Source organism: Tupaia chinensis, unplaced genomic scaffold (genome assembly GCF_000334495.1).
Source record: "Tupaia chinensis unplaced genomic scaffold, TupChi_1.0 Scaffold000140_1, whole genome shotgun sequence".
Lineage (NCBI taxonomy): Eukaryota > Metazoa > Chordata > Mammalia > Scandentia > Tupaiidae > Tupaia > Tupaia belangeri.
Window position 1 is genome coordinate 7,489,969 of NW_006159610.1, and position 12,805 is coordinate 7,502,773.

Consider the following 12,805-nt stretch of genomic DNA (forward strand, 5'->3'; position numbering starts at 1 on the left):
ACCCTTAAGAGCTGTGACACTGCGTCGTCTCTGTGCTGTACCGTGCTGCCCACAATAAACAGACGACACTGTCGTCTCCGTGCTGTAACACTACGCTGCTTGCCCCGGCTCTCACTCCTTCACTCAGGAAACCCATTTGGCTGTCCCCCCTGGCGCCCGAACAGGGACGGGACAGTTGGTAACCCTGTAGATGTGCTTGGTTGACTGGAAGCCCACTGTTGCTCTTCAGTGTCTACGGACACTTGTTCACACTTAGGATTTCCATACTCCTACCTTGACTTCTCTGTGAATTTCTTTGCCTCGTGCATGCTCCATACTCAGAAAGTAGATCAGATTGATAAATGAAAATTCTTCTCACTTCCCAAATGGCCCATGGACCTTGATTGCTTTTCCAATCCTTGGGTCTTAAGGATAGATGGAAAATTAAATCAATCATTAAAATTTTTTTTAAAAATTATTAACTTTATTTATTATTATTATTTAATTTTCTATAAGGCATAGACAGAGACGGGTCGGGGGAAGTGCGAAAGCAAGCCATCAGGTCCAGGACTCGTACCACAGTTGGCCATGTGGGAGTCCAGTGCCTTAACCACCACATTGCCTGCTGGCCCCAAGTCAGTCTTTTTAGAGGGTCTTGACACTGTACTTTACCCCCAGCTTCTATCACCCTCAGATCACGGGCATACGTATGCCCTGCATAGTCAGGAAGGTCCCTGGACACACACCTGGAATCTTTTCAGGTGTGTTAGCCTCACAGAAAGTTGCGTTTTATTGTGCCACTCACTGCTCTGCCCCGAAATCAAGTCAGTCCTGACTTATCTCTAATTTATCGTCTAGTCAGAATGATATTAACTGTCGCCCCACTACCTTGGACTGAAACAGCAGGGCATAGGACTGAGTTTTGCTGCCCTATACATATATATAACGTATGATTTCCTTCTTTGACTCTAGAAGCTAAACAAGTGAAATGTGTTCCCCAAATTCCATAAAATCGCTATTTTGCTTAGTGGCCATGGCACGCCTAAAGAATTTCATTCTAAATATAGAGAGGTATTCCACTGCAGCAAAATATCCCGGCAACTTGGTTCTAATATATAATTAAATCCTCTCTAGATTCTTTGCAGTTATGTTTTATGGCTTATTTTGAGTGTTCATATTTTATCAGAAAATTATAATTTTCCTCTAAATAGGAGTTTTTACAAGGCTTTTGAATTATGATGGCTGGCTTCATGTCTCACTATAATTAAAATAGTGGGGATAATAGTAACTGTACAACTGCACGTCACATGGTGCTGGAGAGTGCTGGGCCCTCCAGTCCCCTCAGCTCCCCACATCCTGCAGACTGCGGCAGGGGGGCATACTGCCCAAAGGTGGAGACCCTGTTTTTGACCACCTGGAGGGACAGCTGGTTTTAGGAAGGACCAAGATGGTCTAGGAAAAGGTGGTGAGGAGACCAAAGACTCCTTGCACAGCCAGGCTCAGCTGCAGTGTGTCTTCCCCCGAGAAACCTTCCTGGCTAGGCATTCCCCCCGTTTCCCACCTCACCCTGTTTTCTCGGGAGCTGTGACAGTGTCCGTAGCTTGGCTCATGAGCTTACTCTGCTTCTCCATAGACTGAACTCCCTGAGCACGAGGCTGAGTCTTTGTCGCTGAACACTGGACAACCGACTTCTTGGACCTCGTGTTCATCTTCTAGAGACGTTGCAACAAACTACCACAAACAGGCACCCCTAGGCAATAGAGGTTTATCTCCCCATGATTTTGGAGACTCCAGTTCTGAGATCAGGGTGTCATCAGGGTTGGTTTCTCCTGTCACCACTCTCGTCGGCTTGTAGCTAACCTCACCTCCCATGGCTCCCCTCCGCGTGTGTGCCGATCTCCTCTAGGAAGGACACCAGTCATGTTGGATTAGAGCTCAACCCCATGACCTCATCTTACCTCCTCACCTCTTCTAAAACCCTGTATCCAAGTATGGTCACATGCCGAGGTTCAGGGGTTAGGACTTAAACATGGACGCTTGGGAAGAGACACATCTCAGCCCGTAACACACATGGTAGGCATTCAACAAGTGTTCACTGAAGAAAACCTGAATGAATGCATGCATGCATGCTAGAACACAGAAACACCGTGACGGGCATTCTCCTGACAGCCACTCTGCTACGAAAGACTCTGTTTTTCCCTTTCCCCACTCCTCCTACTCACACTCCAAGAACCCAAACACATGAGTCTGTCAACTCTGGGTCCCACCTAACTGATCCAGTCACACAAAGCCCCTTACTACAAAGTTCAGATGTGCAACTCAGTCCCAGGAAAGACCAGCTTGTCTCCAGAAGGCCTGCCCTGGTGTCCTCAGGAGACCCTCACTCAGCAGGAGCTCCAGGACACACAGGGACTGCTGAGGGGTTGCTGTGACAATGCCCAGGCTGTAACAGGGCAGAACCTGCCGGCAGAACTCCCCCATCTGCTCCCTGGGCCTCAGCCATGACTGTTTGGAGCATTGTCCATGAGCCTGTCGGCGCTTCCTCTCGATCCTTACCCTTGCAAGGAAAATCTTCTGATTCGTTGGTCACTGGTGGACTTTTACCACGCTGTTCATTGTGAACCTGTGTAGCCCCTGGTCTGGCTTTGGCTCCTGCATCCTAACACTGTTACTTTCCACCAGGCCACCGGGCTGGAGTCCGAGCCAGTAGCCAACAGCATTCTGTTTCTCCGTGACAAAAGATGGGAAGAAGTCAGAGGCGCCCTGACTTCCGCTTTCAGTCCTGAGAAGCTGAACGAGGTAAGACGCAGGAATCACAGGGGCTGGTCCCTTCTCTCCAGACCACAACGGAGCGCCGGTTCACAATGTGTCCCCCACCCAGGTGGCACGTTAGAATGGCCTGCCTGCCGGGGCCTTCAAGGCCTCCTGTTACAGGGAAAGACAGGACACTGCCTTGGGAGACTTCCATTTCTCCAGCCTCCCGCATCCCCAGTTGCCATAAATCGACTGGGAGCCAGCAGACTCGGTGTCCTGGCCGTGTCCTGAGATGCTGCTCAGGACCCTGGAGGCACCCAGGAGAACACCACAGTGCTCTCATCCTTCTGTGTGATGGGCCACCCGGAGAGCTGGTTACAATGCAGTTTCTGACCCAGTAGGTACGGACCACACTTCACACCTCTTCACACTGCAGGGAACTAGAGAACAGCTTGAAATGAAGGTGAGCGCTGACTCACGTCTTCAACAGGGGAGCAACGGCCATGGAGTATGGGAGGCCTGAGAGGGTCTTTCTTGGCAGAACTCTAGGCAGGCAGGCTTGCCCGGGTTACCTTCAAGGCCAAATCGGAAGGAAGAACAGGGGAGTCGCTTCTAGCACCCTTGGGCCTGGCTCTCTCCCCTCCCCACCCACGGCCCACCCTTCCCTGCCAGCTGTGCTCTGCCACCTAGTGTTTTCACCCCCTCCTGGTCCATTTCTCACACACCTGATCCTGGCTACTGGGCCTTGTAGCTGAGCCTGCTGGCCCCCTCAGGTGCCGGCCTGGCTTTGGTCTTTGCTGTTCTGAATTCTGTAACAAATCCAGAGTGAGAAAGTGAGCCTTCCTAATTGGGGGTTCAAGTCCCAGGTCCATGGAGCAAGTTCAGGTACACTCTGGAACAAGCGACCTTCCTAGCACCCTGACCTCAGCCATCCTCCATGTCACCTGGGCATGGAGTAGCCTGCCTTCCATTCATAGGTGAAAGCTGCTCTTAGCTAACGCCTAAGACGTCCCCCATGGGGTGCTGTCTGAATTCCTGGAAACCCTCTGAACTACCTCAGAAGAGGAGAGGATTCCACGCCTCATAGCATCCTGTTAGACTCACTCGTAACCAGTGATCCTGCCCGGGCCCAGTGAGCCTGAGACTCACGCTTCTCCAAGCAGCCTTGCATGGTGGGCGCTTGGGTGTTTATAGCACTGGCTCCCCCTCACTCAGCTCTGCATGCCAGGCACTCTTGGGGGCTTCCTGTTTGTAGTCACACACGGAATCTTCACCGCGTTCCTGGGAGGCAAATGCTATTGTCCTCGTCCTTGTTTACAGAGGAGGAAACTGAGGCACAGAGAGATTACGGAGTGGGCTCTAAGTCAGAGCTCATTAGTAGCAGAGCCAAGATTAGATTCCGGCTCCCAATACCCTTCATGCCTCGGCTCACGGCCGCCCTGACCTACGGGGATTTTCACATGGTGTTCTGCAGACCCTCAGCCTGCCTCAGAGGCTGTCCGGAGGGAGAAGGAAGTGGAGTGGAAGGGGCCTCTGTGTGAAGCTGAGGGGGTCAGAGCTGCCCTTCCCTGTTTGCTGCCTGAGTCTGGAATGAGCTGAGGTACAGGAATGAGGGGTTACACAAGCCTCCTTTCTTACTGGAAAAGCATTTCAGCCATGGAGCCCCACCCCCACCTGATCATGTGGGCTTGCTAATTCTTTGCCCAGAATGGGACAACAGTGGCCTCCACCAGCAGGGGATGGCAACCTGACACCCAGAATGCCCAGTTCCTTTCCCCAGGCTCAGTCTGACCAGGGAGTGGAGACCAGGGCCTTAGCTCAGATGGGCCCATCTGATCACCTGAGGAGCTTTGGAGACTGCTGGCCGCCTGAGGAGACTCTGAAGGAGGACCTGCTTCTCTGCAAAGCTGTCGCCTCTGTTCTCAGCCACTCGGACAAATTGCATGGCAGAGTGTTCGCCTTGATCACGGCCAGCACTGAAAATGACAAGTGGTAGTAGGGAGGTGAGGCAGGCGGCTGGGCAGAAGCCACGGTCAGCGCTAACGTGCAGTATCGTGCTTCCCTGCTGGTGACTAAACAATGGCCTCACAGCACCGCAGATGGAGAAAGCCTCATTGTGCATAAAAAAGAAATTGATCAAGAGTATCTGAGGAAAAAAAGAAAAGAAAAAGAGAGAAAAGTTAGAAAGAGAAAAATTACTTTAACAGTCTTGAGCTATAGTTCTTTTCTTTTTTATTTAAGAGAGATTTTTACTCACCAGAGAGACAAAAAATGAGAAATGACTCCCAGGGGGGATGGCCACACTGCAGTCCTTTTATCTCCATTCTCCTCTTGGGCTTTTAGGCACACATGTACATGTGCCGGCGTGAGTTTCGAATTGCCAGGTCCAGGACTTGAACAGTGGTTGGATATGTGGGAGTCCAGCACCTTAACCACTACGCCGCCAGCTGGCCCTATTCTTTCCTTTTTCATGACAGAGTGAATACACACGCACAACACACACACACACACACACACACACACACGCACACACACACACAGGCACGCTCAACAGAGTCTCATCATGGCATGATTCCCTTTTCCCAACCTTCTGGCTCCTCAGGATCTTGGGTGCCCAAGTGTACACCTGGCATGTTTTCAGGCCAACCTGGGGATTTGAATCCATGGTTGGCATGTAGTTGCCAGCAGCCCACTATGCTATGGACTGTGCCACCCCCAGTATCAGCCAGCATACATCACAGGCACACACATGCACTCCCAGAGTGCTCAGGGAGGTTCTGGGATGTGAACCCAGGACCTTTCCCATATGGGTTCAGTTGCGTTACCATTGTGCCACCATCTGGCCTCGAGCTATAGTTCTTTGATAACAGGACTCTTACCAGGGTCCATATTTCTTTAGCACCTACAGGATGTACTTCAGAAAGTGGCACAGTGTCACCGCCCACACACATTCGGTGCTCCCGGAGTCTAAAGCATTCACTCCTGGTTCAGGAATCAAACCCTTAGTGCCTATGCCACCAAAACATAGACACAAGGGAGGTCATCAGGGAGTGCGTGTGGAACAAGTGGCAAGGGTTTGGGAAGGAGCAGAGAGGAAACCCACCATGACGATTCAGGACAGAGAGCCTGGAATGGGAAACAGGAGAATGTGGAGAGGGAGAGTATTTCAAGGAGGCAGGAGCAGAGGTAGTAGAGGCTGCTTAAATAGAAACTCCAAGATGGAAAAGTCCGTGACAAAGACAGTGTGTGAAATATTAAGCCAGTGTGCATATGTGTGCTTCACGCTCCATGGGTCACATTCCCTGTAATTTTCTCTCTCTCACTGAATCAATGGTAGCCGTTGCTAGTGAAGGAGGCAGTAGGAGACATTCTAAACAAGAAAGCCATTGCTCAGTTTTGAACAAGACAAAATCATATTATCCACTAGCAAGGACAATTCGACTTCCTCCTTTCCCTTCAGAAGCCCTTTATTTCTTTCTCTTGCCTAATTGCTTTGGCTAGGACTTGCAGTACTGTGTCAAATAAGGGTGGTGAAAGGGGGCGTCCTTGTCTTGTTCCAGATCTTAGAGGGAGAACTTTCAGGATTTCCCCCTCCAGTACGATGTTAACTGTGGGCTTGTCATGTATGACCTTTTTGTGTTGAGGTATGTTCTCTCTGTTAGGCTTTCTTGAGCCATAGTGAGACAATGGTCTTAGAAGCCAAGCTCAATTAGGAGAGAAAAGAGCTTTCCTAATTCCAAAACTTTTCCTTTGCACATGAAGAGCAAGGTTTAGGGCACTAGGCCTGGATGTAAACAGGATGCAGGATATGACAAGGGGGTGGTTTCCAGCAGGTGGAAGACGGGGGGAGGGAAGGCTGCCAAACTGGAGCCTGATTACCTCCTTCTCCAACACTTGTGGTCCTCCTGGGTTCTGGATGTGTCCTTGGGACTTGAATCCCAGAGGCCTTTGTACCCCAGGTCACTGGTTCTGGAACAAGCTCTGTGAGACCAAAGGCCACCTCAGAATCACCTGGGACCCTTGGTAAAAATACATTCCAGCCATCCCAAGACCTGCAGAATCAGAGTTTCTAAGGGTGACTGCAAATCTATATGTGTTACAAGTTCCTTGGAATGATCCAGAGTAGAAGGCCCGTGTGCTGAAACCAGCCCTAGTATACTTAGAAAGGTCTCCAGACGTGAACCCAGACCCTTCCCACTTGGGTCAGCTTTGCAGAGGGTCTGGTTTCACTGCTGCACCGCCATCTGGCTTGCTGGTGGGGAAGATTTTGCCTTATTAATCTGCCAGAGTTTTCACCTATTCCCCAAAGAATAACATTTTTAAAAAGGGCAACTAGTAGAGTTGCTTAGATTTGTACCGTCTTCTGGATTCTTTATCAAAGACTATTAATGAGTAACCCTGGGATTGTATAAAACTTTATTATGGACCAGGAAGTAAAGATTTAATGTCAGGAAACAAAATTGAGACAAAAAGAGTACATACCTGAGGGAAAAATATAAATAATGGAATTTGGGGGACTCAGGTTAGCAGTAGTTTTATTTTAAAATTTTGTAATTCATCTGAAAGAGGGAAAACACAATAGAATCTATATATGTGTACATTCTCCTAAGTTCTCCTGATTTGAAAAATATTAAATCAATAGAAATAATTTTCTGAGACTCTTTGAAGATTGTGTACGTCAGCACAAAAGGGGCAGACATGCTCCAGTGTGAGCAAGAGTAACAGTCCATTTAGGGGAAAAGATCTGAACCGTATTTATCTGATGATGAACTTTAAACTGTGAATTACTACAGAGGAAAAGGATTTGAGCTAATTGAGGACTAAAAAGACCCCAAGGTCAAATAATTCGGTGAAATATTGCAAACCATCTCTGGCCAGATTCACCGCGTACCTTCACACGTTAAAGACTTGGCAAAGACCTGCAGTAATGCGCTCTGCTTAACTTGGTTTATTCTGGGCCCAAATAAGTTTTGAAAGGTTGGAAACATAGGTAGTTAAGTTCATGGGAGACTACTGAGAGAAATGAGTTTATTAGGCTACCTGCCCTGTGGTTTTGCAGGTAGCTTTCTATGGGGAACACCAGTTTGAGTGCCTCTGGCAGAGGCCAAGTTCCAAACTGGATGGATCCAATGGCTCCACTTCAAGATGAGTGGCTCATAAATTCTCAGTCCTCAAAGCCCAGGATAAATGGCGGGCGTTTTCTCATTCACCCTGAAAACAGAGCCAATAGTGACCCAGCGAGCAGATGTACGGGACCAGACAACTTCATAAATGAACTCTTCAGGACATGCGTGTCACCTACCAGGAAGTGAGCCAATGTTTCCCTGAGCATGGAGACCGGCTAAAGAAAAGTCAGGCACACAGGGAAGGCTGGTATCTCGCACCGCACTGAGAATCCGGCTCTCTGCCTAGTTTTTCACTTTCGTCCAGATGTTTCCTGTCAGGAAGGCACAGTCAATAATGTATGAATCTTAAAGGCAGAGGCAGATGCGGTTATTATTCCCTGTAGGCCTTGCCTGCCTTGGAGAAGACATATTGCTCAAGAATGACTACAATTTTAAAAAATTTAAGTTGATCTAGCTGGCTTATGAGTAAATGCATAGCTCTGGCAATTTCAGTGCAAAAGTCTTTGCAGAATTACAGTCATCATCACAGTTTAGTTTGGCCTCTAAATTTTCACTGTAAACTCTTCAGACAATCGCACACAGGGGCTTCAAAAGCAGAACAGTTTTCCGATAATGTCAGAGCAAGCATCTTTCTCTAGGCGGCCTCAGCCTCCAGCAGTCTATTTTTAATATTTGCTTTTATTTCTTAATCCGTCTGAACAATAAAAATGAGAGTCATTATAACCAAGCGTGGCTGTGGTAATAAATACTTCAGCGTCCCAAAATACATTGTCCCTGCCTGACCAGTTGCCCATTTTCCAGACTGTCTGGGTATTTATCTAACAGCAAGAGACCATTATCCCGGACAGTTGTATTCCACTGACACCCAGCCTCCTAATTAAAATCGGTATAATGATGGACTGTTGAAATTCTGTTTTTTTTAAAAAAAATGTTTCTTTTTCATTTGCATTTAAAAGAAAACACATTCCTCATCCTGAATACCGCATCCTTGGTTAGAATTTGGCTTTCCTTTACCAGAATCATAATGTCACTCCGACTAGCCGCTGGTTACATGAAAGAGCATGTAAATGTGCCTCACGGCTTGGCTGTTGCTTGGCAACCCCAGCAGCCACCTCCTCACCAGGGCACATTCTAATTGGTCACAACTCCTGACAGGAGTCACTGACTTATTAGAAATGACACTTGATTATTCACCTAGATGGTTAGAGCTGATACTTATCAACAGGAAATTTTGCATAAAAATGAGTCGTGGTTGTTTTTAATATCTGGGTGGCTTGTAGCAATGGTGTTGTGGAAGAAGGAAGCGATAAGTTGCATTTATTGGAATTAATTTTTCATTTATTAGTCACCGATTTAGAAGCACTTTAAGTTATTAACTTTTCTATTTTCGAAGGCAGCAGTACCTTCCCCCACACCCATTAGCTGACCCTCATTTATCTAGTCAATCTCTCACTGACATCAGTTCCAAAACTGCATTGCCCACAGGTCTACAGAGTGTGCCAACCAGGGTGAAAGGTCAACTCTGTGAGGTCAACAACTGTTTATTAGTTTGGGTTTTTAAGGGGTTTAAGGGCAACAATGTACGTAAATGACTGCGTTCTGCTAAGCAGTGGGTGACGGGGACAGAGCTCATGTCCTGTGTGAAGCATCAGGAACCACTGTGGGGTGGGCGGGGGCAGCATGAGAACTGAGCCCTGAGGTTTGGCTGAGTTCTGACAGGGAGAAGGTGCACTGCAGGTGGAAAGAGCCGCGGGAACAAAGGCATCTGGACAGAAAAGCACAGGGTGTATTCAGGGACTAGGGGAGTACAGACTGGCTGGAACACAGAGTCCATGTCAGGGATTAGTGAGAGGGAAGCTGGGAAAGTAGGTTGAGACACATCGAGTTCGCCATTCTGTGCCAGGAGCTTCTGGTACAGCTTCACTGCAGAGCTTGGGGCTGCTAAGCACTTGAAAGTGGTGGGGTGACCTGCTCACAACTCGACCGCAGGAGAAGAGTCCACTTCAGCTGTTTAGCCTCCCAGATGCCAGACCTTCCCCAGGTCCACGGGGCTAATGCTTTTGGAGCAGAGAAGGGCAACTGCGAGCTGGACCTCCGAGTCTCTCTCCGCAGAATCTCCAAGTGGTGGGGGCAGGCTGCCAGGGGCCATGTTTTGAAACAAGGATGGCGGCCGCTCCTCTGGCTCTTTTCTGTGTCCCTCTTCATGTGGGGATGAATGGGTCCCCTGTCAATGTGTGGGGGTCATCTCAGTTTAGAAGTATGAGTTAAAGCAAAAGAGATCCTCTCCCTGCATAGGAAATACCAGGGGTCTCCAAAATTCTCTTAGACAATGCATATTATGAAAAAAAAATGATACGTGAGTTTAATTTTATGCTACAAAATAAATTTGTACTTTAATTTCTTTTTTCCATGACTTTTTAAAAAGAGTTTTGTTGTTGTTGTTTTAGGGCACGTGCACTTGCCAGGGAGACAGAGAGAGAGAGACAGAGAGATAGAAAGTGAGAAACCACCCCCCAACTTAGTAGCTTGAAACCACAAACCTATGTTAGCTCATTGTTTCTGTGGGTCAGGAATCCTGGCATGGCTCAGCTGGGTGCCTCTGGCTCAGGGTCTCTCAATAGAAGAGGCAAGCTGCCAGCCTGGTTGGGGGTCTCATCTGAAGGCTTGACTAGGGAAGCTCTGCTCTAAGCTTACTCTCATGTTACTGGCAGGCTTCTGTTCTTAATGGGCTTTGGAAGACAGGATGCAAAGCATGTGCTCTGTCAGTGCGGAGCTCTGAAGGTTACCACAGAGCGTCACTCAGATAAGAGATTGTTAGAAGACCATGTGGTGAGTGAGTGCAGGGTGGATTGGAAAGTGAAAAGACAGGCCAGAAGGCCCTTTCTCTTGTACAGTGTGTCAGGTACCATACAAGGGTCTAAGACTACAGAGGTGCTTAGGCTGTGGTCTTCTTTCTCAAGAAGTGTGATGACCGCCATATTCTAGATGACGGGGGCAAAGTCTGAATTCAGAGGTGACTGGGGAGATAAAATGAAGGGACAGATGCGAGAAAGGAAGCAATGATAACAGGACGAGGCAAGAACAGGTGGATCCCATGTGAGGAACAAACGAGAGAATGAGCCCACTGTCCAGAGCTGTCTGGGAGGACTGGACTCCCCCAGGTCCGAGTACCATGTTTGGACTACTTCCTGCCTGCTAGGCCTTTTACATACTTGGGTTCTAATCTTTGTCATGACTCTTCAAGGGGCAGATTATTATTCTCATGTTGCAGATGAGGACTCGGTCAGGTTTGGAACTTGACCAGGCCATATAAAAAAGAAAGAGAACTAACCATGAGCAGTGGCTTTGAGCGAGTGCTCTCCTGGGACACGTGTACTTCAACAAGGTCAGAATCTTGCCTTTGAGGAAGGAAACTCTAGTGGTGAAATTCTGGGGATCGCCCAAAAGGGAAAAAGAAGAGCACCTTTGGGAAATTTCTCAGCTCTTCTCGGTCATTACTACAGAAGAGACACCTTCTGCCCATTCGTAAGGCCTCCTGGTTTCTGGAATTCAGTCTGTTGCCCTCTGTCTGTACCTGACTCACAAGTCCTCAGACAAGGTCGGTAGAGAATCCGTCTTTTAAAAACTGGACACTTGGGACCAGCAGGTGGCATGGTGGTTAAGGCACTGGACTCCCACATGGACGACTGTGGTTCAAATCCCAGACCTGGCAGCTTGCTTTCTTATTCCCCCACCTCTTTGTTTCTCTCTGGTGAGTGCATGTGTCCTGCAACAAGTTAAAATTAAATAAATATTTTAGTATTAAAAACTGGACACTTAAGTTATATAATAAACTGCAGGTTAAGTAGAAACATCCTTCCTTGGGGCATTTCCTGGGCTGAAGGTTGGTGCTTAATCCTCGAAGTCACTGCTAGCTGTCACGCATTTGCTCAGCCACAGTCCTGGCACCACCTCTGATAGGACAACTGCTCTAAGAGGAGAGAGAAACTCGGTGGGGAACTTTTTCCCGAGGCTTAACTGTGGGACTATAATGCCTGCCACGGTCGGCTCAGGCGACCGTTAGGAAATAGCACAGACTGGGTGGCTTAAATAGCGACCCTTAAGTTGGAGATTGGAGTGCCAGTGTTACTGGTTTCTGGTGAGGTCTCTCTTCCTGGTCTGTAGGTCTGTTCTCTCTCCTCGTCCTTGTAATACCTATCCTTTGTGCTTGGGCAGAGGGGCGAGAGAAAGGGGAAGAGGAGAATACTCTGATTCTATGCATTTGGAGTCCTAATGCATTCAGAAGGAGGGGACCCCTCTTGATACACGGAGTATGCTTTCTCCTTATAAGGGCACTAATTCCACCAGATCTGGACCCCATCCTTAGGACCTCGTTTAACTTTAATGACGTCCTTAGAGGCCAAGCAAAACTGGGAGTTCAGGCTTTGACATACAAATTCAAGAGAGACACAAACATTCAGTCCATAACAAATCCTGAGAAAAATCATTAAAAAAAAAGGACCAGCAATTAGCGTAATGGCTATATCGCTGGACTCCCACGTAGTTGACTGTGGTTCGAGTCCCAGAACGGGCGGCTTATACTCACGCCAGGCGTGTGCATGCCCAGGATCTGGAGAGGAGAATGGAAGAGAAGGGATTGCGGTGTGGCCATACCCCACCCCCCCGGGGGGTGATTTCTTGCTTTCTGTCTCTTTGTCTGTCTGGTGAGCGCACGTGCCCTATAGCAAAAAAAACTCTCAGAAAAAAACACAAAAAACAAAAACCTAATGTTAGGCTAGCCTGTGTTAAGGGTGCTGAATCCCACATGGCCAACCACACATTTTGAGCCCTGGGCCTGGCTGCTTGAAAAAAATTCTGGGCATGTGCATCGTCACGCCTAGAATCCCAACTGAAGGAAGCAATGGAGGAGAAGAGATTGTGGTGTGGCCATTCCCCATGGGAAGAGC

At 48.3% G+C, this 12,805-nt stretch overlaps 1 protein-coding gene across 6 annotated transcripts in view; it reads left to right on the forward strand.

The window, feature by feature from the left end:
* The window catches only part of TBXAS1 (thromboxane A synthase 1), a 199,506-nt gene that overhangs the window by 108,963 nt on the left and 77,738 nt on the right, over nucleotides 1–12,805 (forward strand). For 5 of the 6 annotated variants that reach the window (XM_027770512.1, XM_027770515.1, XM_027770513.1 and 2 more), the window contains one exon: nucleotides 2,662–2,778. The exons of the other annotated variant lie outside the window; for it this stretch is intronic. In XM_027770512.1, coding sequence (XP_027626313.1) covers nucleotides 2,662–2,778 — 117 coding nt within the window. The remainder of the gene's footprint in view (nucleotides 1–2,661; nucleotides 2,779–12,805) is intronic. 6 annotated transcript variants of the gene reach the window in all.